Below are 26,686 nucleotides of genomic sequence, written 5' to 3'. Positions count from 1 at the left end.
CTCTGATTGCTAAAACTAAAGTGACAAAATACAGTTAAGACATATACCAGGGATTCAAATGAAGATCTAAGCAGCAAACTACCTAATAAACAATGATTAGTTGATTACATATAGATATATACATAGCCACCCGCTTTTCCTCAAATGACAAGGTAATTGTATACAGCTAGCTAACTAGTGAGCGAAAAGCCACCACTTTTCCTTTGTAAATTGTAATATTCAGACACAAAGATATACTACACACGACATACAAGACCACAACAGGTTTCAAAAATGTCAAATGAACACCAAAAGCTAGCTATTAACTCCATTCCATTCTTCCATTCTTATTACCTTCTGTGTTATATCTCCACCCCGTGGAAAATAAAAGGCTGGGAGTAGTGTTAGCATTAAGAGTGAGCAGTCAAATAAGATCAGTTCTACACACGTGTTGTCAGGCAGCTGGAAGTTGGCGCACGAGAAAGTTGTAAGGTATGTGTTCTTAAGCTACAATCCTTGACCTGCCAGATTTATTAGATTCAAAATAGCAATAAGCATTGATACAGCATATCAGTATTAGATAGCTTCAAGCAAACATGATTTACCTGCATGGCTGCTAACGAGGACAAAAACTCCTTGCAATGTTCAAGCAAAAACCTTTCTTTTGAGGTCACCTTTAGGATTTCCGCCACCAAGCAATTAGTTTCTTCCACCTGCTAGAAACTCAATGTGTTCAGATATACCACCAGAAGTGCGAACAAATGCTTATCTTTAACCCAAATGCCAATTCCCCCCAAGCAGTTGCCTTCCGTGGAACTAAATGAGCAAGTCAGCGATTGGTCTAGAGCAGCAGTAATGTGAATTAAACAAAGGTTTCATGGGGTTCTAGTGAGTGTTTTTGCTACAATTTGGTTGTTGTATAGAGCTAAATGGTGTTTAATGGACCATGTAACTCACCCCACCTAGTGAGCTTAGATGTTACATTTAATCTGTCCCTTTCATCATATTAGATGAAAAAATTACTGCAGAAAGCAAAATAATATGATGGTTGCAAAAATGAACCCATGCAATAATGCCTAGGAATAGAGCACCTATGTTATTAGCCAAGAAATTCAGTAAAGAATGTGAAAATTCAAAACAGGTTAAAAAAATGCAACTGTCAAGCGTCAAGCCACAAAGGAATTCCATAACATTCTCTTTATTTAATAACACTTCTGTTCTGAACATTCAATTGGCACTACTCAAAAGGAGGTAGAGCTTAAAATAAGCAAAATAGACATTGACATGCAACAAACAGCAGCACATCAAATACTGACAATACAAAAATATGGATAGCTAATAACCCAAACAATAGTAAGTGGTATGTATTGAAAAGTTTCGGTCAACCAAGTGATAATAGTTAAATTTAATATTTGTTCCGAAAAAAAAGTTCAAAGAATATTTATAACGAAAAAAGAGCTTCAATTGTCTTGACACAATGTGACTAATGACTGAAACAATCAAAGTATTACTTCAAACACAAATACCAATTATCAAACAGAAGTCAGAAAAATAAATTATAGATATATGGTTTTCACGCAGACATTGCACATCTAAACTGACAATTAAAATAAAGAAACATACAGAAGATATTAAAAATTCACCTTTGAAGAAAGAGAGTATATTGAGGATGCCATTGCCTGCATCACATCAACTGCTGACCCCAAAGCATCCTTTAGATTTGGTACATCAGCCTGATAAACAATAACAGTTTAAAATTTGATAGTCTATTTTTAAAATAGTGCAAAGTGTCCAAAAAAGCAAAAAAGAAAAGTAGCACATACAATTGCTTTCTCAACAACTGGAAGACGGAGTGTACTGGCCTTCAAAGCTTCAGTTGCTCCAAGCAAAGAACTGGAGTGATCTCTATCTAGAAGGGCCCATTCCTCCAAATAAGAGATCTATACCCAAGCAAAATACACTTTGATTATGACTAACAGTAATGATGATGATGATAGAAGTAGCTGACTAATTGACGTGATGAATGCTGATTATGACTATCAACTCAAGTAAAAATAACGTTTAATTCTTACAAGATATGCTTCGAAGTAACAATATTAAATTGCTAAAATATTATCAAATAGTCAACTTTGCATCAAGTTATAAACAGGTCAGGAACTTCAACAGCAAGCAATTATTTCTAACCAAAAAGCAGTACAGATTAAAATGTGAATTTTATCAAGCTAATAACCTTCCACCAAGTTACATTCAATGCACAAGAGGCATTACTTTAAAATTGAAAACGCTGAATCATACCTGTCCTTTAAGGATGGAAGTTAACTTCAACTTTTGCCTCAGTAATACAAGCTTGATTCTTTTAAGTATGACTGAATGCCGGAGTTCTGAAATTGTTACCCATGCATTCCACAAATGTCTCTGCCATAATTAAAATAATTTATTAGGTTAAACTATAGTTATTAGGGGGTGAAGTATTGTAATTGTTATCACCAAAAAGCATAGGCATTGTCATCCTAAACATAGTGGGAGTAGCACATTTCACAAAACAATAAATTAAATGTGCATGTACAGATCTACATACAGAAAATACAACTTATGGATATGTGTGACTGCCTCTCATCATGATAAAGATTTCAGAACATTAATCATGAATGAAATTGTTGAATGTCACTAAGACCTATATATTTCTGGGGACTATAAATTGATGTAAGAAAGATAAAGTGGTGTCAACTTCATTATATACCTGACTCGAAGATCAACAAGATATTAGGTCAAGCTATGGTACCAAGAGTCTTATTCTTCCACCAACTACTTTTATTTTGTGTACATATACTTAAGTGTATGAGTATTCAAGACCCTCTTTATCCCTGCATGTTATATGTTCTTTTGGTTCACATAGATAGAAGGTTCAAGAGTTTACAGTTCCATTTGAATCACTCCTAAACTTCAACTTGTAACAAATTGCCACCCTCTTGGTCAATCAGCATTTTGAAACCTAGCACATTTCCTTGAAAATGAGGTGTTACATTGATCTTTATGAACTTAGCAGCCTAAACTTCTAGCACAGTACATCTCAAATATAGTTTTCTAACGCATTCCTAAGCACATTCTATTCTATTGAGTGTTACAAGTGTGCCCTGTTAATCTGAATCACTCCACAAAACACTCTACAATATACAAGCACTAAACAACACAATTACCATAATAACTAACAATTAGACACATTATTGTCAAAAACAGATAACAGCAACCATAATACTTACTAAATATGGCATGCCTTAATACACATTTAACCATACCTCAGCATTTAGTTTCTGCACCATAAATGTAGCATCCGCCCTTGCATTCACGAACCGCCACTGCACATACCGGTTATACAGAAGCCTTAACGTATGTGCATCAAATATCCGATCTTCCCCAATCTTCCCTCTCCGCACATCAGCGGAGAAGCTAAGAATGGATGGTGAGTTACCCGAACCACTATTGATGGAGCTGGCAACTGTGCTTCTCACCCTACCAGGACTAGGCATCCCTCTTGACGGAGAGGATCCTGCCCAAAGCTTACTCGGCGAAGCAGGCCGAGCATTCACACTCCCCCTGACAGGAGAAGCCACAGTTCGTGGCGACAACATAGGACCATCACTGTTATACCTTTTCAACTGAGCATTTTTGTTTGGCACCCCAATCCTAGAAGCAGGGCTGGTGGACAGGGGCGAACCAGGGTCCTGCAGGCGGCGAAGCCGACTATTAGTTTCCTGCCAAAACCTGGCAGACACAACAATGCCACGAGGCTCCTTAGGGCCCTTGACAGACCCAGAAGAATCATGTGCTCCGGAAGTGCTTCCAGAAGAAACACTATCAGTATCAGAAGCAGTGAGATCACAAGACATTGAAGACTTACTCACCAAATTCCCACCACCACCATCATTATTATTATGATTATTAGCATTAGTAATAGAATTATTATTAGCATTACTATTACCCTTCAACAACTCAGCTTTCCCCAAATCCAAACTCAACCCTCCTAGCCCATCCAAAGAAGCTCTTCTCTTTTCACCTTCCACCACCATTGACTTCTGCAAAGCCCTCACCACTTTCCCAAACCCATTCCCAACAACCTTCTTCTTATCACTGATATCCACACTCTTGGAAAGATGATCCGCTTGCCTGGTCCTCGCCGGCCACCGATGCTGATCCGCCGGCCTTGAATTCTCCCCCTTCACTGGCGTGGCCCTCCGTCGTTCCGGCGTGGCGGCCTTCCGCGGCGGAGGGGTGGCGGCGGTGGCTTTGGTCTTGCTAATGGGCAGCGAAAAGGCCTCTCCTTGAAAGGAAACCGACAGGCTCCGAGTGGAAGTCACCAGAAGCTTCGCCGCCTCGGGAAGCGGAGTTGCGGGACGCGGGCGGCGGCGGTCCACCGATTGGGAACGCTTTGGGACCAAAGGGGTGGAGGAATTGGTGGAATGAGAGAGGAGAGGGGAAGGGAATCGACGAGAAGAAGAACTTGTGGTTGATGTTGAGGTTGAAGTTGTCGTTGTTGTTGTGGTTGTGGTTGAAGAAGGCGAGGGTGAAGGAGAGTGCGACATGTACCTTGAAGAAACTTGCCTACCCTTTGGTCTTCTGGGTATTGTGCCATTGTTGTTGTTGTTGTCTTTCTCAGAAGAGGTCAATGGGTCTTCCGAAATGGCAGCCACCATTTCCGAAAGCTTAGAACCTTCCCTCACATTGCCTCTCTGATGAGGGTTTTCCTTTTCTCTTTCCCCCAAAGCTCAAATCTTGACCCTGTTCTCGACCCTGCAGATCAGTGGGTGTGGTTCAGATTCAGCATTTGGGAGGAACAGTGAGTGAGTGAGAGAAATAGCGATGCAGGGTGTGGGATTTTGGAGAGAAAGAGAAAGAGAAAGAGAAAGGGAAGTAGGTGTTAATTAAAAAAGAGAAAACAAAAATAAAAATAGAAATACAAAAGAGTCTGTAATATAATGTGTAGAGTGAGTGAGTCTTTGGTTTTCGGTTTTGCTTTGCTTCAATCTTTGGAGAAACGTTATGTGTTGTTAATGTTAATGTTAATGTTAATAACCCTTAATTATTCCCAACTTTCTTGTTTATTGCTTCTTCTTTTTTCTCTCTCAAAATTCCTTTACCTTCTTTCCTTACACAATATGCCATTTTATTCTTAGTGTGTAACCTAATAATGCCATGCGTTTACTTGCAAGGAAGGAAAAAATAAATAATATATAGATATATATATATATATATATATATATATAAAAGGAAGGGGAAATTTAGAAGAAAATGAAAATGCTACTATCACTTTTTTATACATAAACCATGTTAGGGAAAAGTGCTAATATAATGAAGGAAAAAAGTTTCATATTTAAAATTTCTTACAAGTTCAAGTTTAGTTCATTGTAAAAGTGAAATCCAGATGTTTTTCTTTCTCTTATTGGATGGATTTGGTTTTGATTTAGTGCTAATAGGTATTTTAAAATGAAGTAAAATGTGAAAATATAAATAAATTTTTTGAAAAATTAAAATTATAAGATGGATGTACATTATACTTCATGAAAAATACAATATTTTTAACTATAAAAATGTATATTCGAAACTATTGTACTTGTATATACAATATTCCTCTTCTTTTGAATTTTATTAATTTTAGTTGTTATATTTTTAAAACAAAACAATTTACTACACACATACCAAAAAAAATCATGAAAATATGTTTCCTTTTAATGTTAAATTTTGTTCGAAAATTTTACATGGTTATTTTTTATTAAATTATTTCAAAAAAAAATCCATTAATTTTTAAACTTTTTCTTTAGATCAAAGTTATTTTATTATTATATATTAAATCAAGTTCTTACTTTGAGACATACTTAACTTTTTGGTAAGGAGAATCGCATGTCTTCCTTTAAATTCAAACTCTTTTAAGATAACAATATACTTTTCTATGTAGTGAAATTCCTATAAGTTTAAACATTTAAAAAGTTAAGAATAACACACAAATCATTCTTTAAGGGAGAATTAGCTAAAAAGTTGTCACACTCAAGAAAACGTAGTTTAATTTAATATGTATAAGTAGAGTATTCTTAATGCCATCATTTTTGTGTGTTGTCAAATTATTGAAAGAAATTAATAACAATTATATGATTACGTTACTTTATACCAACACATAATTTAAGAGTAATTAAAAAATAAACCTTCTTTTGGTAACTAATTATAGATTTCATAAATTCTAGCCATAACTGGAGTTTTTCACCAATTAGATTACAAGGGTTAGTGGCCATCCCTTTCATAAACTGATATTGCATCAATTTATGCTCTCTTCAAACATTCAAAATCCTTCTTATTTTCATGGAATTCTCTGTTCAGTTAGTAACTTGGCATTTCACAATATTTGGTAGGAGAGATTTGAAAACAAAGAAAGCAAGTTGGCCACACTTTTACACTTCAATTAAACTTAAATACATTACATATTTCATTTTCTTTTAATTATTTTCTGCTTACCAAACATGACACTAATGTTGTTCCCTTCAAGTCTTCTGCTAAGCCATTGTCATGAATGATACTTTTCCACAGCTACAACTACATGAACAAGGAAAAACCAACAGTTCCACTTATTTATATACACACACATTATTTCCACTATTTCCTTCTTATTCTTCTTGATAATATTGTGAATTAAGCACTAATTGTGTAGGTAGCTTCCAAAATTAGTGAGTCACAAGATTCAAGCCACAGCTACAGACATTGTTTTGATTTAGCTATTTCTGCCATGAGGACTAGAGGGTTGTCTTTTTCATGTCGTTGTGAAACATTAATTTTGATTATAACTGAGGTATAATATGGAGTAAACTGTTTGATTTGTTATACAAGAATAGAAGAAGGGCTTCACCATATGTTTATTATGTGATGTTTTTGTGTTTTCACGTGTGTATATTATGTGTATATAATATGATAATGCGTATATAGAGTAAGATTTGGCAGAGGTATGACGTGAGATAGATAGATAGATAGGTAGATCACTTCATTGGGAAAGAGATGAATGAGCTAACCATAATGAAAGGAGCTCTAAATCAAATACAGTGGTTGATGCTATCAGTGAAATGCCCAAAAAGCTTAGGCATTATCAACCAGAAAGGCAATGTTGCCTAATTGTGATTTTTGCAAGCTAAGCTATAATCAATTTATTATTATAACTAGATTAAGATGCCACATCCCTTTCTGTCCCTCTCCATCTACGCCATTCATTGCAACCATTGAACGCATCTCATTATTTCTTAATATCAACATCCTCCACTTTCTTCTTTCTTCTCTCCAACCTTTGGTTTTCCTCTACCCTCTCTATCTTCTCCTGCATTTCATTCATTTTGGTCACTGATATCTTCATTCAGATCAAAAATACATGTGCATCTTCCCAGTGTGCTTGTTTCTTGTTTGATCTCAAAGCATCTTCTGTTTTTAAAAATAGTTAAGATGGTGTCTATTTCCTAGGTTGAGCTAAGGAGTTAAGCAATTAAAGCAGTATATTTTGTGAAACTTGTAAGGAATAATGGTTTATTTGATAAAACAAAGTATTAACCTCCTGATTAGTTTTGCATATAATTCCAAATCTTGACTAGTATTGAAGCAACCCTTTCCTTTCCTTTATAGTCAAATTTTACACACAAATTCTCTTCTTTTCATTTATGAGAAAAATGTGTTTCATATTGTGATAATGTGGCGTCACAGGCATTTTTCCTATACCTAGAGACATCTCTATCCAAAATAGTTTCCAGGTGATCCTATAAACAATATAACTTACAACAAACTTGGAACATGGGATTGGTTGAATTCTTCTTTGTTTTCCTGTTAACTAATAATTAGTTAGATGTTAGACCAACATGATTATCAACCCCAACTAGCTACTTCAATGGAGAAGGACACTGATTGCTCAGTCCTGAGTTTCTTACTTATTTTTTGCTGCAGATTGCTCATTGCCAAATAATACTGACTATATATAAAACTATAGGTTCATATTCATAATTGTGAATAATTCTAGATGAATCTCTCAGTTCAGTTAACATTCATTGATTTATTGATTGGTTGTAATTCCCATTTAGCATTAGAAAACACTCAAAACAGAAGATATGGTTATGCTATTTGATTAACGAATCCCTGCCAAATGTATCATGGAATGATGAGACAGGCATAATTCTTTGAAGGCATGTAACTTAAGTTACACTCAATGGAATAATTGGATAAAAAGTAAACACACACTCAAAGATGTCCGTTTATAGGTATTAATTAACTTTGCTTCGGAAGTGATTATAGGCTTAAGGAAATAATTCTTCCTCTGTCCCATAGCTTTCCAACTTTGCTTCTTCTTTCCAGCTCAACCCCACCAAGGAAAGTGTGTGATTATTTTATCAATGGTAGAGAAGGAAACAATGTGATAAGCAACTTTGGGGCTCAAAGTTGGTGTACATTTTGGCGGCTATTCTGCATGCTCAAAAATGTGGTAATTATTATATTAAGCTGGGGTTAATAACACTTGAAGCCAAAGATTGTAGATTCCTATAATTGATTTGTTGAGTTAATTCTTTGAGTACTTGCAAAAGAACCTAATTCAATGGAAAATCCTATTTTATGGCTTAAGATTTTGGTTTTCATTTCTGGTTTGGAGGATGACTACATTTGACATCCCAATCAAAACAAAAAGATAAGTAACTTAAACATTTTGTACCACCCTACCCTAATATAGGTAAAATTGAATACTCTTAGAGACTAAGTTTCTATAAAAATCATTTATTTTCATAATACATCTTACTAATTAAAAAAGCAAAAACTCCAAGAGATCACCCCCTTGTAACTGTCTATCACCTTCTCTCTTTCTTAATTATGTTGTGGAATGGTTTGTTAACAACTCTGATTTTGCATAATTTTGCCTAGAGAAGATTTAATGGAGTAATCTCAGACTAACTCAATGTAGACATGTTGGAAATGTTTAAGCAATCAATAGAAAGAGGCTTATATCACCCTCTTCTTTTCCTATCTTAAAGCAGACTTGGTGCAAACAAATTACTGGACCATTACGAAGGCAGCATAAAATTCAGTGAAAAGTTCAATCATCATAATCTGTGAACAGTCCAATTTTTGTTAGGACAAAGAGATACCGAAAATGACAGCTTACTTGTATAACGAAATATTCTTTTCAAAAGTTCTGCACTATACATATACCATTTAAGAGGTCACCTCTTGCACGGTCACTACTTGCTTCTCATGATGTATGTGTATTCAATCCTTCTACTTTGATTTCTTCAACAGAGTATGAACACTTTTCCAACAACACAATAAGTATGGATTTAAATCATCTGCATTTTTATTCAAGTACTACAAACTCTGGTTTTCTCCCTAACTCATGTGCTTAAGCTATGTTTGAAAGCCTCGATACAACACCATACGTAGTGGAACTCATTTTGAGGATAAGATCTTCCTTTAAAACATTTTCGTATGATACAATAAGTTGGTTAGCAGTGGTCCCTCTGCACAAGCTAACTCTCCAAGCTCCCGAATTAGGTGATTCGCAGAGTGGAAAGTGTTTCTTTTTTCCCTTATATTATTTAGGATAAGGACAACTGTAATCTGTTAAAATTTGAGTTTAATTTCAATATATTATCTATATTCACTTAAAAATATTGATATGACATATTATGAAAATTTTACAATAGTACATATACCATTTGTTTCTATAGATTTAACCACTTCACCACATATTATCTTCTTTGCAACGTCTTACCAGTAAAAAAGTATAGCTCATGCCACTCTTGTCTTTTCTGGATCACTCTACCTTAACGGATCCTTATCCTTTGCAATTTGTTTAAAGTTGCAGGTTTCCATCAATATCTGAAGTTGTTAACAGATACTTCATATTGAAATTTTATAAAGCAACATAACATAATTTCCACACTTCTGGTTTCAACCTATTATTCTAGGGGATATTTCTTAAACCTACGCAATCAACTATTCTATTGATATTAGTTACAACGTAGTGATGATTGGGAACATTAAGAAAACATGTACTCCTGATGTTGGGTGTCTGCACAGTAAAAGTTATGATGGAGATGGATAAGGTGGAAAAGCAGAAATGAAAAACTATTGTAGAATGGCAGGTGAGGTTATCATGCATGAAAAGAACAATAATACAAAAAAGTAAGATGCTGAGTTGCCTTCAAGAAGAAGGAAATTGGAACTCTGCATTTAGTAGTTGGTACAACTTATAAAGCAGGTAACTTAAACGTTCATGTGCTTTCACTCTCTCTGACTGTCAGTGGGTCGTACCCTATGAAGCCAACAAGTTCATTAAAACCACGGCAACGGGCTACACTTATAACCAGTTGATACCAATTTTTTTCTGACCTTACTCATTTCAATCATGCTTCCACTAATCATTAATAACTTCCTTTGTTGAGATTACTACATGCAAATTTTACTCTGCTGCTTAGCAAAAGAGGACGAGTTTCAATCCAATTTAACTACAAAATCATATAATTGGAAAACCAGACAGTCAACATTCCTATATTCACCTTTAGCCACAGATTTGCTGATAAAAAAATACACCAGGAATTTCCAAGAACAAATGTAAACATGAATTTCTGAAAGTAAAGCTGAATACGCTAGTTAAGGCTGAAATGCTAGTCAACGGGAACTTCCAAAATTAACGTAGTTTCTTTCCCTATTGGAAGAAAAATAGCAGAATATTTTTCTAGAGGAACTATTAAAGTCGTCAACCGGCTCCTTTACCATTTATTTCTTTGAAATATTACGTCTAAACCTTATACAACGACAATTTACGAGTCTACAAACATTAAATCGATTGCTGCATCAAGGCCAATTTCGGCGAAATACTACATTTATCTGTCTATCATTTAGGCGCTTAGTATCAATCAGCATTTGCAGACCGTGTGTAAAATAATTGATTAGTTACTCCACATTTACAAGTCCATTGAAAACTAAAATCAAACTAGGATCGTATGAAGCAGCGCCAACAAAAATGGACACATTACTTGGACCTGTATGACACATGCATATGATGCAGAATGATTAAGGATCAGATATGAAAGTCAATATTTCAAAACAATATATATAAAAGTATTCTTAGATCCACAAATTACGTCTGATAATCAATTAGATGCAAAATAAAAGTCTCAAGTTTCTTCAACCATAACATCCTCGGAACATCTAGAGCTAGAACATGATATTTGGACGGGAGGTAACAAAAGCTCCTTAGCGATACTGCAACAACGATAAAAAAAAATGTAATCAGGACAAAAGGCACGACAGTTAAATTACACAAAGCAAATCAACCTATCAAGAAGCATATAACAGTTTGACACAATATCAGATTGAATTAGTTAGAACACTATAAATGGGGATAGCAGAACCATGTGTGTATACCTTGATGAAGCCAATCTCCTTGGCATTGCTGCGGAAGCACTGCCTGCAGCACATAAGTCCGTACTTCCTGATCAATCCATGTGGATTTCCACACACACGGCTGCAAGAAAACAACAATAAAAACAATAAGCAGAGCCCATCGAAACAATTGAACTACACAAAAGTACATGTGACAAACAACATCAAATGAACCCAACACATCAAAAGCCAACATAAATCCTAATAGTATAAAATTCAAATGTTCACTCAGTGGCAATACAACAGCAAATACATCCTAATAGTACAAAATTCAAATGTTCACTCAGTGGCAATACAGCAGCAAATACATCCAAAACCGTATGCAGCTAGGTGGGTTGAATACACGGATCAAACCACCACATGATTGCACTCAAAGTATCAACACAAACTTAAACCACAGCAAAATGAAAAACCAATAAAAGCTAAAGGTAACATTCGATATAATGAGCTGAACACACATACCCTCATTCTATAAAATCATCACTGAAGTTATATGGTGAAACAAAAGATGTGACATGAAAATAAGGTCGCAAACACGTAACCAAATTAATTAAAACAAATGAAACAAAAAAAACTAAAAAAAAAATCACAATTTCCATTCATAGCTCAAACTTAGCCTGCATGATTATATAATCTAAAACGGAGGGAATGAAAAAACAGGAAGAGTAACAACTAAAGGGTATATTTGAGATCAAAAACAAACATTGATATTAAAAATCTAAAACCTTAAAATGGGAGTGAAACAGGGACATACCAAGTGCGAGAACCAGGACCGTAGCTTTTGGGGTGAGAGTTCCAAACGTTGGAGTGTCCCATTGTTGCGCCGCAGTAGAGGTTTCGATCCAAAACGCAGTCGCTAAAGAATATGCGGGAGAACTCCTTGTGGTTTCTGCATATATCAATTTATAGACACACTCAAATTAGGGTTTTTTCTGGAGTCCGGGTCAAATATTAATTGGGCTAAATTTTAGCCCAACTCTCCTAGTGTGGTATTTTTGTGGGCCTTGCATTAACTTCATGAATATTAAAGTTAAATTTATTCTCAAATATATTATTTCAAATATTAAATATATATTTGAAATGTACAATATCAAATATCAAATATATGTTATGTATTTTAGATTTTATTTTCAAAATATTATATCGACATATTCTGAAATATGTATTCAAAAGATGTATTTCAAAAATATATTTTTGATTTAAAATTATATTTTGGATTTCCTATTTTAGAATGTGTTAATGTATATTAGATTACAATTTCAAACGTGTTTTCGAATGCATAATATATTCATTTTTAAAAAAAAAATTGTTAAAATTTAGTTTTAAAAAATAAATTTGTTAAAATTTAGTTTTAAAAAATAAATTTGTTAAAATTTAGTTTTAAAAAATAAATTTGTTAAAATTTAGTTTTAAAAAATACAATCTAAAATATAAAATTATGCTATAAACTATACATTCTAAAATATATTTTATATTTTTAATTTTACAATTCAAAATATAAATTTAAGAAAATTAAAATTTCAAATTTTATAAAATAGAACTTCAAAATATGGTGAAGTCCCACACTATCTTTTCTTTATAAAAATTAACAGATATTCTTTGGGATTCGAGTTCTTTAAACTCTATTAACCACTTTTCTAAAAATATTATTAATGGTAACCAGAATCAATAACAAATCATTCATGAATATATATTAAAGCAACATATATGATGAAATATTTTATATGCTTCACAAAAATATTAATATGTATACAATGTAAAAACCCTAAATTTAAAGGATACTATGAATTAGTGATAATAAAATATTAATTGAAACTAAAAAATATATGGTTTTAAAATAATTGTTTTCATAAAATATTAAATTAATTTAATTAATATTACGTTTAATATTATTCAAACAAAAGTATTTGGAATTTTAATTTATTATTTAAAATAATTCAGGAAATAAAATAGTTTCATTTCAATAAATAATTAAAAAATTAAGTATTTATTGTGTAATTGTTTTAATTATTTTATAAATTTGGACTTAAGTTATTTAGCTTTTTATACTATAATACTGTTATAACCATATTCGTATGATTTATTATATTACAATATCTGCAACTGGGAATGGTGATTTATGTTTTCAACAAATATATCTTAATTAATTATATTTTCCACAAAATCCCTTATACTAAAGATGAGAATTTAACTTATTCTAGATAAAATAAAATATTACGAGTATATAATTCTTATTAAACTATTTAATGCGACGAATAATTAAAAAGATGTGATAAACATGTCCACTTTTTAATTCTCTTAAAACTTTATAAATATTTCCAAATCAATAATAGTATACATGAAAACCCAAATAAATTAAAATTATTCTCAAAAGTTTATCTCTTACCAAATATTCAATAATTTGTAATTTATTCACTATCACACAATGATACTAGTTTGTGGTTTTCTCACGCAAATTAATAAAACTAATTAAAACATACCAATTTTAAAATAATAATATTTTTTTTAATAAATTAATGTATTACTTTAATAAAAATAAAAATTATTTTGAAACATATGAGATTTTGAGTCAAAGGTAGAACATTTCATAAGTGAGTCGTTATTTCAAGACTTAGGTTGATGGACGAGGTTTGTAAGCAATATTTTCATGATCTTTATCAACAAAATTTGTTGGGTTAAGCATAATTTTTGTTAAATGATACCTAATTATCAAAATTTGTTGTTCTCTAGTTTATGTTTTGATTGATCAAATATAAGATTGATTGAGAGTGAAATCATACTCGTTAAGCAAGAGATCGTGTTGTCTTTGATAGATTTTCTGCTTTTATGTTGCTTTGTTCTTCTACTTGTATTCATTACTAAATCCTATCAAAAGAATTTTAAAATGTCAGATGTATCAATAAAAAGTATAATTAAAATTATTTTCCTATATAATTATAAAAAATTAAGAGAAAGGTATGAAAATCACCTTAAGGTGTTTGAAAAAGATGAAATAAGGGAATATTATGTTTAATAAATTAAGCATAAGGAACAAGGACTTTATTTCAAGTTGGGTGCATGCATACAAAAGCAATAAAAGTATCTCTTCGTCCAAATGATGTTCAGCATGGATCAAATGGTGCTCAACATTGAGCATGACTATGAAATGGTGCCCAATGCAAGACAAATGGTGTTTAGCTTTGGCAATGAAAAATCCTCTTTCACTTCATGGCATGAGCTAGGTGACACCCATCACAAATTATCTTTTATAAATCCTAATTTGACCTTCCTTTTACACTTTCATGGAGTATGCTTTTGTTTGACTTAATCAAAATGCTTCTTATTCAATCGTTAATATAATTAGATTAGGTAATCAATACTCAATTACTTACAAGCAAGTATCAAAAGAATGATTAACTAAGTTAAAAGCAATTTAAGAGTTGATTTTGTTATTGTGAAATGACTAATAATAATAGTGAAAATAACATTATCACTTGTAGTCTTATATGTTCATATACTATTTATAATCACAATAATTTGTAAAAATAGTGAGAGAACAAGTTACCAAATACAATTAAGTACTACAAAGATAACACATAACTATGAATAAAAACACAAAATACTTTCTAATCATATTCCCTCATGAATAAGTAAGTCGATTAAAGTTTTATGTGTAACGTCATATCAAAATTAGACTTATAGATGAGACTCTGACTTGCTTTTTGTTTGCGAAAACTATATATAAAATTATTTTCCTGTAATTAGTTATTCATCCCAAGACCTCCATTATATAAATAATAAGTTCACTCAACATACTTGAAGGTTTTAGTTTAAGATTAGATAAACTATGAATTATAAATAATATATATATATATATATATAATTTTTAAATAAATATAGAATTATGCAAATAATTGATATCTTATAGGAAATACTTTTATTAATTATATAATAAGAGAGACCAATTAGTTATTATAAATATCATAGATACTTAATTCCATGGATAATGATAAGTTTAAAGTATCCAATATGTTGAGATATGTATTATATTCTTTAGTTACACACTATAAAATCTTTTAATCTACATTATTTATCTAGAAGATAAAATATACGCGTAAAAACACAAGTATATACGTAATATATGTGTTAAATACGAAACATATATATAATATATTATTCATAAACCTTCGATAACATTTTAATTAATACAATATTTTGAATTAAAAATTAATTTCTCAATATATTAAAATTGATTTTAATAATGAATGTTTATCTAAAGATGTTATTTATATAACATGTTTATATTCAACATATAATCATAAAAAATCAATCTCTCATAATGAGTCTATATTATGTATTTTATAGTTTACTGAGCCAAAAATTAACGAGCCTAGGGTAATAAAGAGTGTTGCAGATCCGAGAAAGGAATGATAATAACTAATAATACTCTAAGTGAAAATGATAATAACTAATATTATGTATCTATATTCTTTATGATCCTTTTATTTTTATTTTAATTTTTAATTTTATTTTTTAGTTTTAATTTTATTTTTTAGTTTTAATTTTATTTTTTAGTTTTAATTTTATTTTTTAGTTTTAATTTTATTTTTTAATTTTATTTTATTTTTTCTCAATTTTGCAAATTGGAATGGGAAGGAAGAGAAACTCAACAACAAAGAGCGCAGGGTTGGGTTGAGAACGGGGTGCTGAAAGAAACACACATCTCTTCAATTGTCAATTTCCGTTAGGGTTTGGTCTCTCTCATCTCATCCGAACCACCGCGATCGGAAGAAACACACGCCACTGACATATCAATTGTGCCGCGCAGAAGCTTTATTCGTAGTCAATTCCCACCGCCGGCGACCCGTTACGGTACGAATCTCTCTTTCCCCTAACTTCATTGATTTTCCCAACTTTCTTCAAAATCGTGCTAGGGTTTTCTTTCTTCTTTGATAATTATGCTTGTATTTATCGAATTCAGTCGTTTTTCAATTTCCTCCCAAAGCATGCTGTCTTTCCCAGCAATTGTCATCTGATTTGCTATTGTAATCAGTGAATAGTTGAATTCGATTATGGTTTCTGATTGAAAACTTGATTAATTGCAGATACGCATATTGTTAGGGAACTAGGGTTTAAGGAAGCGTTTGTTTTGGATTTGCGGGAGCTTATGAGATTACGATTGTATAGTTTGGCTCAGTGATTGTGAGAAGAAGATTATTGGGCAAAATGACGATACCGAAACGAAGCTATTCTCGAATTGACACATTGGAGCTGAAAGCTCTGATCGTTAGGAAGGTTGGTCATCAGAGAGCTGACAAGTACTTTGATCAGCTTCGAAGATTATTGAGTTCAAAGATAAGCAAGTCAGAGTTTGACAGAATTTGCATCGTGATAATTGGGAGGGAAAATATCCCTCTTCACAATCGACTAATTAGAGCGATTTTGAAGAATGCTTGTCTGGCTAAAGTCCCACCTGTGAGTGGCTCTGCAAGAGCAGGGATTGCCTTGAGTGTAAAAGATTCAAATGGGTTGCAGAGAGGCTCTATGCAAACGTTTGGGGACGCGTTTCCTCCTTCCTTGCGGAGGATTGGCCCTTCAGCTGCTCGAGACCGAAGGTCTAAGGGCCGCCAAAATGCTTTGGGCCCCCTGGGAAAACCCCAATTTGGTCTTGCGTCTGAAGAATTGATATCTAAGACACTGGAGCAGCAGAGTGCGACAGAATTGAATTCCCTTGGCAGTAGACCTCCAATTTCCGTTGAAGAAGGAGAGGAGGTTGAACAGATGGCTGGAAGCCCCAGCGTTCAAAGTAGGAGCCCTGTTACAGCTCCTCTTGGTATATCGATGAATTTTGTTCGTGGTGGAAGGCGTCATTCTAATGTTTCATTATGTAGCAAAGGTTTTCCAGAGACCTGTCTCAGCAATGGAGATCTCCCTGACACCAGATCTTTGAGGAGTCGTTTGGAGCAAAAGTTGGAGAAGGAAGGTTTGTCTGTGACAGTGGATTGTGTAAATCTATTGAATAATGCACTGGATTCATACCTGAAGAGGTTGATTGAATCCTTTATGGATTTAGCTGGGTCAAGATGTGGAAATGAGCAGCATGCACAACGGAACAGGCAGTTAGCCACCAGTTCAAATGTTTTGCTATCTAGAAGATGCATGCAAAAAGCAACTGGATCTGCCTGTGCATCTCTTTCAGATTTCCGTCTTGCAATGGAATTAAATCCTCAAGTTCTTGGACCAGATTGGCCTATACAACTTGAGAAGATTTGCATACGTGCCTCAGAAGAGTGAATCCGCTTATGTTACTGTAGATCAGATATTTACTGCTAGAGGAAATCTAAGGCAGAGTTAGTAATCTGCAATTGCTGAAAGCTTGGAATGTGGAAGCGTTTACTACAGCTGACTTACATTTGGAATTTTGTCTTTTCCTGAAGCTCCACAATTTACCAAAACAATAAACAACAGGATTTTAGATTTAAAGATTGATGATTGCTAGGAAGTGAGTCATGTTTGTTAATACAAAAAATATGTGAACTTCTAGATAGGGGTTTAAGAAGTTCATTGTTTCATACTTTCAAGAGGGTCACCATTTTTCATGGTATCCCGTTCTTATTCTTGTTTCTATCTTCACTTCTTCTCTATTGTACTTGTTTTAGTTCAACAATTTTTCATTGAAATATAACAATGTTGCATTCTGAGTTCTAAATCTCACCAATGGCTGGTCCACTGTATTTGCCAACAGGTTTTGGAATTGATTTTGGATCACTCCTATAACCTTGCTATACTCTACAATTTCGAATGAATGACAATAGGCTTCTTAAATAGATACAAGAACTGAGTCAAGAACCCATCCTATTTTGAATGTAAGGAATTTGATTCCCTGTGTAGAAGGAGCCCTGCAAAGATTTTCGTGTAGCAAAGACATTGTCTACTGTTTCACCATGCATCAGTGCTGGACCGATAATAGTGTGAATGAGCTGAAATGAAAAGCCACCAGAACATAAAATCTAATTATTAAATTACACGATTACTATGGCATATTGGTTTAGAAAAGATAAATATTTTTTCCTTTTTATTTAAAATATTCTAGATAAAAGACAATACCCTTTTACTTCTATATTGTACACAGACATTTTTTAGAAAAAAAAGTAGTTTTTTCATTTATTTATTTAAATTATTTTAGCTAAAAAGCAACATTTTTTTACTGATATATTCGCGTTAATCTTATTGGCGCAACCGTTTGCAACATAAAAGTATTTTGTGCACCACCCTTTCTTGTCATTATTCTTTTACAATATTTAACACCCTTTTTACAACATGGAAGTAAATTGTGCACTTCAATTACAAAGTGAATGATACAAATTAGTTTAATACATATTCCCAATTGAAAAACAAAAATCACATATTACAAACCTCTTAAAAATATAGTTTAATTCAGTTTCAAGAATATATAGTAATTAAGTTTCAAGTTGTGATAAATTTGGTATTTTTAATTTAATTTATATTAAGTTTTATTGATCTAGTACTAAAAAAGTTATAATTTTTAATGGGTTAAATATATTTTTCATGTATATATTCCAAAAAGTTCCTTATTACAAATATACAACGATGTGTAAAATTTGGATTATGAAAAAAAAACAATTTTACAATGAGTAAAATTTGGATTATGAAAAAAAAAACAATTTTACATAAAATATATGGATAAAAAATATATTTAACACATCAAAAAATATAAATTTGTATTCACAACAATAACTGGAAACATAACCAAATTGCAAGAAATATGTTATTTTCTTTTATCAGTTTTTGAGTCGACTTAACGGTTTGTAAAAGCTTAATTTGGATTTTGAACACTGCTAATTCACTGCGTGTTACATGTTTAGGGTGTTTGCAAAGCGGAACAATACACATGATAGCATATGACGTGATGAAGAAGTGTGTTATGCTATCAATATTTATGGTCTCATGTTCCAATTGCAAAACATAAAATGCCATTTGTTATACGCCCATTTTACTCAATACCACCCTATGATCCCGTTCTACATAAAACAAGCTCTAATAATACTTAGAATTTGAACTTAATATCTTCTTTCACTTGTTTCCTTTACAAGACTTGAAAAAAGTTCATTTTCATAATGTCAGAGACATTTCGCTTTTAAAATCATGGCTCGAATCAACTTATAAATGTGTTTATATCAAAGAAACATTGTGGGTATGGTCAATGTTTCTGATATTACCTTTTCAACAGTTATAATTCACTATTCTGACGATTTTTTTACGATCATGCTGCTCATTATGCTTAAAGTTTTGCAAAGTATCAACCACTTCTTAATTTTTCACCACCACGAGTATGTTATTTGAAAGAATAGAGTTACTCAAGAAGGAAATGCTAATGATTCAAAAATGCATTTCGAGAAAAAAAGGTCAGCAATTACACAACCGAGTATCTTGGTGAGTAGCATAGTGATGGACAAAGTGAGATCAGAATTAGTGCAGACATCCAAAAGATTTGTCTGTATCCTGCAGCTTCCAGTCTGAATCGTGAAACAAAGATAGTGATCAGGCTGCTTTCTCCAGGCTTGCCATATAAGTCATATAAACAGTCCACAAGTAGGAAAATGAATTGGTGATCAATGGCTGCCAATATGAAACAATGCAGAGTCAATAACAAAAAGTAGAAAGGAAATCTTTTGGCTGCAAAACTTATTTTACTGGCATGAATGCTGTAAGACAAAAGAGGCTAGAAGCTAAAATATTAAACAGGTACCTGTAAATTGACAGGAATGAACTTAAAGGTAATAAAGTCACATATAGGCCAATACATAATTGCACTTAGCATCGTTGGAAGCAAATCACGTTTTAAGCGAGCAACTATCTCTGAGCCCGTTTCACCTGGCAACCCAAGAGAAAATGTTTAGCACTTCATAACGAATTTGGCAGAAAATCAAATATGAAACGGTTTTGAGTTTCAACACACTTCATTTTGTTCATAAATTTTGGACTTCATATTAGATGTTTGATGCACAAACACGGACAGCCAACCTATGCATGAGATTGGACATATTGGTAAACACAGAATACATGATAGAAAAAACATATGCAAGGTAAAATGCAATTCAATAGCAGCACATTGACACTTTGCAACACAGCATTAATCAAGATGCATGTACAAAGCATATCCCCTGCATCTTGAAAGCCAGCTTATATTGTTGAAGGAAGACCAAAATTGCATAACATTGAATATTTTGAAAAGAAATAAGCCACTGGACCCCAACAATGCACTGCCACATTGTAAAATTGCAAGTTTATGAGTATTTTATAGTGTTTTAGAAATGACAGTATGAACTTGAGGATTCAAAAAAAGCAAACACAATAATATAGCCAGATGACAGCTCTAGTTGTCTGCTCTAATCTTTTTGGTTTTAAAATAGCTTCATTCAGTTCCAGAACATTACCCCTAAGAACATGTACAAAAAAGGAAACTACGTGATAAATAGTATGGTAACAGAATTGAACATACCCTGCATATGTGCATTCAAGGAGAAGAAAATAACAGTCATGGCAGGTCCATAAATTGTCTGACCAATGACTATTTTCTTCAATGTAGAGAAAAGATCCCTCCTTGGGTAAAGCTTTGACATAAAATTGTACCAGAAATGCAGGGATGGTCCTAAAACGATCATCCCATATCCTGCCATGCGTGAAGTTCTCATAAAGTCAAAATCTTCTGAAGATTCCTGCACAATAGTCTAAACGAATAACAAAATAAATAACATTAGTACGTCAGATCAGACAACTCAATGAAGTATGCAAGTTAAACCAAGTGAAGTCACTTAATGAGTTGAAAATATCTATTCAATAGAATAAAAAAGGTCTCAAGTCTGCACAAGAATGTGAACCAATGTAAGTAGTGCAAGAATTTAATAGAGTCAGCCTTGAGGCTTCCAAGCATTGTTAACCATATAACTTTCAGAATATTAAGTGAGCAGCAAAAACTTTTACCATATTGTGTAGGAAAATTGAAATGTATGTATTTTCAAGATTACATATCATCAACACATTCAAAACATGTAACAATACTACAGGATAAAATTTGAGGTTAAAAAATGAATCTTTTATTGATTTGAGTATATTTTTTGCTTCCTTCTTATCATTAACTTTTTTACCAATTAAAAGTACAAACTAATAACAATTTCAAAACATACTCCATGTTCCAAGTTATAAATTCTATTTAGAGAAAAATGGTCAGAAGCAAAGTATGGCCAAAAGATCTTTAGTGATTGTGCAATGTACTGAAAGATGGCCCAAGCTATAATGTGGAAAATCATCGAACTTTACATGAAAGTGAATGGTGTAATATTGATACTAAGTAAGTGGCAAAAAGTCAACAGGCAAAGAGCCATCTACCAAGAGAAAACAAAAGCCAAGTTCTCTGCATCCAGTGCACTGCTAGGTGAATAAGAAAACAAAAGGCACTTATTCACTTCATGTATTGTCCAAATGTTAAATAGGTGCACACTGGCATCTCTGTGGGAAAACAATTAACTATCTACAAGTAAAGTGTCACCAGAGAAATATCAATAACAAAATTAGATAATACAATTTTTCTTTTCAAGCTTTCCACAAGTAAAGTGTCACCATTAAGGAGTCTTAATCAAGCATGTTCAAAATGAAGGTATCAATTTCAGTAGGGATTTCAACCACAGCTCGCCACAAAAAACCAACCTCACCCGCTATACCATGATCCCATGGGTATTAAAAACTACAAATTGAATGTTGAATTGTAAAAGAGACAACTAATTCCAGGATATTCAAGACTGTAGAAACACCTAAAACTGATTTTATTGAAAAAAATATATTGCTAAAAAATTAACAAACATCCAAAGCATCTCATGGCAGAGTGATAAACCAAAGTGTGTACTAGAGCAACAATGAAAATCATGGAGAAACAGAACAATACACTGTGATCATGCTACTACTTTACCCAAGATTATTACATTTTTATACCGTTACAGTTCCCTCATCTTTAATTGCATACAGCATGCCCAAATAATGAAATATTCACAGGAACAAGCAGGGGAAGAAAGAACAAGAAGAACCAGGATCTCTGAATCATAATTAGTTCCAAAGCTTTCCCGTATTATTAAAATAATATAAGACAACTTCAGTTATTTGAATTGACAACAACATTAGGCAAGGCAATACCAGAAATTGCATTATAAACCCTAAATTTTTGTAAGAAATGTAAGGCAACAAATCAACTATAGCCTTAACAGAAAACTCTTAATTTTCAACCCAAACAAATGCATTTCCTCTTTCTTTTCTTAGTTACCAATCTTAACATAACAAAAGAGATTGGCTTAAAAGGGGAGCATTGAACCTGGGCAGATAAATCAGCACCGATGTAAATGAGTGAAGAAGTAACACTTTTTGTCAAAATTGGCCAGGACTTGATCATCCCCAAATACCAACTCACAAAGCCAACCTTGGAAAAGGAAGTTGCAGCAGCAGATGAAGAAGAAGAAGAGGAAGAAGAGCAGAAAGATGAAGAGAAGAAAGACAAAGAGTTGTCATATTTTCTGGATTTTCTGAGGAAATGTGGCAATCCAACAAAAGGTTTAGAGTGCACTGTGGTGTAAAGAGAAGAAGGGGTGCTTTTGAAGGGATGTATGACACGGTTCACCAGCATGAAGTGCCTCTGCATCCCCATTACATGAAAAATCTTGGCAGAGTTCATTTGTAAAGCACTGCTCATTTTTTATCTATGGGTTTTTGTGTTTGGGGTTTTGGTAGCCTTCAACAAAGAAAGATTGAATCTTTATCTGATGAAAATTTGGTTTCAGTTGTCAAACTTCCCAGTTCATGGGAATTTTGTGGTGTATGGTTATGTTCCATAAGTCAGAAAAGGAAAAAGGAAAAGGGGTTTGGCTCTTTAAACCCCCAACTTGTTCAGTTCAATGTAAATGCAAAAGCCAGCCAACTCTCTTCTTCATCAACCTCCAGAATCCGTGCCTAACACAGTTTTTGTTTTTTTTTTTTGTCAAAAATTTGTATTTTTTTTTTCAACCAATTTGTTCAATTTAATTAGTTTTCTATGACAATTGTTATTCATCGCACAGACTACGAAAATTTCTATGAAAGTATTTAAAAACTTATGAATTAATGATGAAATTGACATAATTTTCGTTCATGAATTCATGCATTTGATATAACTATTTTAAAATAAGATTTTCATTTTAAGAAAAAAATCTAACTATTTAATTGGAAAATTATAATTCATTTACTAACATTAAAAAGAACTAAATCCACTTTTTAGTCCTTATATTTTTGTAAAAGCATAATTTTATATTCTATAAAATTATAATTATAAATTTGGTCTTTCAATTTTTCAATTACTTATTTACATTAATAATTAAATATTATATTAACAGTAAATTAAAAAATAAAAAATTGGAAAATTCTGTAATCAAAATTTTATCAAATTTAAAATAACAAATTCTGAAAATTAGTAATCAAAGTGATATAAGCATGTTTTGACAAATAATGTTTCTTATGAAATGATTTTGGAAATTTGACTCCAAAGTATTAATTTTATTATGTTAACTGGTGTTTAACTTTTGAATGATTTGAATGAAGTTCTGAATTTGAATTTGAATTTGTTTAATTAAAAAATATTACTATTAAAAAACAACAGAAAAATTATTTAAGCATGTCGGCTCAGGTTGCCGTGTTAGTTTCGTGCCATCTATGTAACATGTCATTTCTTTGAGTGACACGTATATGTCTAACCTAACACGTTGTTTAATATTTCTGAAAAATTGATTTTGAATAATAGGGTTGAAAAGTTGAAATATTGGATTTTTTACTAAAACTAGTATGACGTGTAGGAAACAATCTTCTTATACAATTTTTAAATATGATAATATCATAATTATTTTTAGCTTAATTTCAAATTATTTTTCCATAATCCCTAAATTAATTAAGATGATTAACTATAATTTGTGGCTATGCTCTTTCTCTCTTTGAAGAAAGTTCAGACAATAACAAATACACCACACATTATTACAGTAACTGAGTTTTTCAATTTAAAAATAATACTGTACTACATTAAAACTGTTTTACATTAATAATAGTGTATTAATGAGAAGAGTGCCATTAATTTAAAAATAGTTGTTCATTTTAAGTTTGATTTTGGTCATTCTGTATCACTATAAATTTACCATTTATTTCTTTGAAATATTACGTCTAAACCTTATACAACGACAATTTACGAGTCTACAAACATTAAATCGATTGCTGCATCAAGGCCAATTTCGGCGAAATACTACATTTATCTGTCTATCATTTAGGCGCTTAGTATCAATCAGCATTTGCAGACCGTGTGTAAAATAATTGATTAGTTACTCCACATTTACAAGTCCATTGAAAACTAAAATCAAACTAGGATCGTATGAAGCAGCGCCAACAAAAATGGACACATTACTTGGACCTGTATGACACATGCATATGATGCAGAATGATTAAGGATCAGATATGAAAGTCAATATTTCAAAACAATATATATAAAAGTATTCTTAGATCCACAAATTACGTCTGATAATCAATTAGATGCAAAATAAAAGTCTCAAGTTTCTTCAACCATAACATCCTCGGAACATCTAGAGCTAGAACATGATATTTGGACGGGAGGTAACAAAAGCTCCTTAGCGATACTGCAACAACGATAAAAAAAAATGTAATCAGGACAAAAGGCACGACAGTTAAATTACACAAAGCAAATCAACCTATCAAGAAGCATATAACAGTTTGACACAATATCAGATTGAATTAGTTAGAACACTATAAATGGGGATAGCAGAACCATGTGTGTATACCTTGATGAAGCCAATCTCCTTGGCATTGCTGCGGAAGCACTGCCTGCAGCACATAAGTCCGTACTTCCTGATCAATCCATGTGGATTTCCACACACACGGCTGCAAGAAAACAACAATAAAAACAATAAGCAGAGCCCATCGAAACAATTGAACTACACAAAAGTACATGTGACAAACAACATCAAATGAACCCAACACATCAAAAGCCAACATAAATCCTAATAGTATAAAATTCAAATGTTCACTCAGTGGCAATACAACAGCAAATACATCCTAATAGTACAAAATTCAAATGTTCACTCAGTGGCAATACAGCAGCAAATACATCCAAAACCGTATGCAGCTAGGTGGGTTGAATACACGGATCAAACCACCACATGATTGCACTCAAAGTATCAACACAAACTTAAACCACAGCAAAATGAAAAACCAATAAAAGCTAAAGGTAACATTCGATATAATGAGCTGAACACACATACCCTCATTCTATAAAATCATCACTGAAGTTATATGGTGAAACAAAAGATGTGACATGAAAATAAGGTCGCAAACACGTAACCAAATTAATTAAAACAAATGAAACAAAAAAAACTAAAAAAAAAATCACAATTTCCATTCATAGCTCAAACTTAGCCTGCATGATTATATAATCTAAAACGGAGGGAATGAAAAAACAGGAAGAGTAACAACTAAAGGGTATATTTGAGATCAAAAACAAACATTGATATTAAAAATCTAAAACCTTAAAATGGGAGTGAAACAGGGACATACCAAGTGCGAGAACCAGGACCGTAGCTTTTGGGGTGAGAGTTCCAAACGTTGGAGTGTCCCATTGTTGCGCCGCAGTAGAGGTTTCGATCCAAAACGCAGTCGCTAAAGAATATGCGGGAGAACTCCTTGTGGTTTCTGCATATATCAATTTATAGACACACTCAAATTAGGGTTTTTTCTGGAGTCCGGGTCAAATATTAATTGGGCTAAATTTTAGCCCAACTCTCCTAGTGTGGTATTTTTGTGGGCCTTGCATTAACTTCATGAATATTAAAGTTAAATTTATTCTCAAATATATTATTTCAAATATTAAATATATATTTGAAATGTACAATATCAAATATCAAATATATGTTATGTATTTTAGATTTTATTTTCAAAATATTATATCGACATATTCTGAAATATGTATTCAAAAGATGTATTTCAAAAATATATTTTTGATTTAAAATTATATTTTGGATTTCCTATTTTAGAATGTGTTAATGTATATTAGATTACAATTTCAAACGTGTTTTCGAATGCATAATATATTCATTTTTAAAAAAAAAATTGTTAAAATTTAGTTTTAAAAAATAAATTTGTTAAAATTTAGTTTTAAAAAATAAATTTGTTAAAATTTAGTTTTAAA

At 32.4% G+C, this 26,686-nt stretch overlaps 5 protein-coding genes across 6 annotated transcripts; 1 reads left to right on the top strand and 4 right to left on the bottom strand.

The window, feature by feature from the left end:
• Nucleotides 1-53: 53 nt before the first annotated feature.
• QWRF2 (QWRF motif protein (DUF566)) lies at nt 54-5,038 on the bottom strand. 2 transcript variants are annotated; one of them, XM_068634636.2, is made up of 6 exons: nt 3,276-5,038; nt 2,275-2,394; nt 1,803-1,919; nt 1,623-1,712; nt 585-692; nt 54-500 (listed from the first exon to the last, which is right to left on the bottom strand). In XM_068634636.2, exons 1-6 carry the CDS (start codon nt 4,668-4,670, stop codon nt 420-422), a joined length of 1,911 nt encoding a protein of 636 aa, XP_068490737.1. In that variant the 5' UTR covers nt 4,671-5,038; the 3' UTR covers nt 54-419. The 2 variants fall into 2 exon arrangements, with proteins under 2 accessions (XP_068490737.1, XP_068490736.1); XM_068634635.2 differs by having other exon boundaries at nt 585-695; nt 3,276-4,998.
• A 6,031-nt stretch (nt 5,039-11,069) lies between these two features.
• Nucleotides 11,070-12,404, bottom strand: LOC150025736 (small ribosomal subunit protein uS14z/uS14y/uS14x). The gene is made up of 3 exons (XM_090304395.1): nt 12,182-12,404; nt 11,410-11,509; nt 11,070-11,247 (listed from the first exon to the last, which is right to left on the bottom strand). Exons 1-3 carry the CDS (start codon nt 12,241-12,243, stop codon nt 11,239-11,241), a joined length of 171 nt encoding a protein of 56 aa, XP_090160521.1. The 5' UTR covers nt 12,244-12,404; the 3' UTR covers nt 11,070-11,238.
• Nucleotides 12,405-16,042: 3,638 nt separating this feature from the next.
• LOC150025735 (uncharacterized) lies at nt 16,043-18,115 on the top strand. Its single transcript, XM_090305158.1, has 2 exons — nt 16,043-16,278; nt 16,512-18,115. The coding sequence occupies exon 2, from the start codon at nt 16,633-16,635 to the stop codon at nt 17,698-17,700; it is 1,068 nt and encodes a 355-aa protein (XP_090161284.1). The 5' UTR covers nt 16,043-16,278; nt 16,512-16,632; the 3' UTR covers nt 17,701-18,115.
• A 1,678-nt stretch (nt 18,116-19,793) lies between these two features.
• On the bottom strand, nt 19,794-23,524 carry LOC150025734 (uncharacterized). Its single transcript, XM_090305484.1, has 4 exons — nt 22,790-23,524; nt 20,930-21,158; nt 20,177-20,301; nt 19,794-20,046 (listed from the first exon to the last, which is right to left on the bottom strand). The coding sequence occupies exons 1-4, from the start codon at nt 23,162-23,164 to the stop codon at nt 19,969-19,971; spliced, it is 807 nt and encodes a 268-aa protein (XP_090161610.1). The 5' UTR covers nt 23,165-23,524; the 3' UTR covers nt 19,794-19,968.
• Nucleotides 23,525-24,943: 1,419 nt separating this feature from the next.
• LOC137828487 (small ribosomal subunit protein uS14z/uS14y/uS14x) lies at nt 24,944-26,278 on the bottom strand. Its single transcript, XM_068635097.2, has 3 exons — nt 26,056-26,278; nt 25,284-25,383; nt 24,944-25,121 (listed from the first exon to the last, which is right to left on the bottom strand). The coding sequence occupies exons 1-3, from the start codon at nt 26,115-26,117 to the stop codon at nt 25,113-25,115; spliced, it is 171 nt and encodes a 56-aa protein (XP_068491198.1). The 5' UTR covers nt 26,118-26,278; the 3' UTR covers nt 24,944-25,112.
• Nucleotides 26,279-26,686: the final 408 nt, after the last annotated feature.

The sequence above is a fragment of the Phaseolus vulgaris genome, chromosome 7, assembly GCF_051622355.1.
Source record: "Phaseolus vulgaris cultivar YP4 chromosome 7, ASM5162235v1, whole genome shotgun sequence".
NCBI classification, from domain to species: Eukaryota; Viridiplantae; Streptophyta; class Magnoliopsida; order Fabales; family Fabaceae; genus Phaseolus; species Phaseolus vulgaris.
The sequence above is the reverse complement of the archived record's forward strand: the minus strand, read 5'-3'. Positions and strand labels throughout refer to the sequence as shown.

Bases quoted from the DNA above. Each gene is read 5' to 3' on its own strand.
- LOC150025734 (XM_090305484.1), bottom strand. From the start codon at position 23,164: ATGAGCAGTGCTTTACAAATGAACTCTGCCAAGATTTTTCATGTAATG. The intron at 21,159-22,789 runs GTTCAATGCTCC...TTATTCGTTTAG, and splicing joins GTGCTGATTTATCTGCCCAG to ACTATTGTGCAGGAATCTTC. The intron at 20,047-20,176 runs GTACCTGTTTAA...TCATATTGGCAG, and splicing joins TCATTCCTGTCAATTTACAG to CCATTGATCACCAATTCATT.
- LOC150025735 (XM_090305158.1), top strand. From the start codon at position 16,633: ATGACGATACCGAAACGAAGCTATTCTCGAATTGACACATTGGAGCTG.
- QWRF2 (XM_068634635.2), bottom strand. From the start codon at position 4,670: ATGGTGGCTGCCATTTCGGAAGACCCATTGACCTCTTCTGAGAAAGAC. The intron at 1,920-2,274 runs GTATGATTCAGC...GCTTGGGTATAG, and splicing joins CTTCCATCCTTAAAGGACAG to ATCTCTTATTTGGAGGAATG. The intron at 1,713-1,802 runs GTATGTGCTACT...ATTGTTTATCAG, and splicing joins CAGTTGTTGAGAAAGCAATT to GCTGATGTACCAAATCTAAA.
- LOC137828487 (XM_068635097.2), bottom strand. From the start codon at position 26,117: ATGGGACACTCCAACGTTTGGAACTCTCACCCCAAAAGCTACGGTCCT. The intron at 25,384-26,055 runs GTATGTCCCTGT...GTTTTCTTGCAG, and splicing joins GGTCCTGGTTCTCGCACTTG to CCGTGTGTGTGGAAATCCAC.
- LOC150025736 (XM_090304395.1), bottom strand. From the start codon at position 12,243: ATGGGACACTCCAACGTTTGGAACTCTCACCCCAAAAGCTACGGTCCT. The intron at 11,510-12,181 runs GTATGTCCCTGT...GTTTTCTTGCAG, and splicing joins GGTCCTGGTTCTCGCACTTG to CCGTGTGTGTGGAAATCCAC.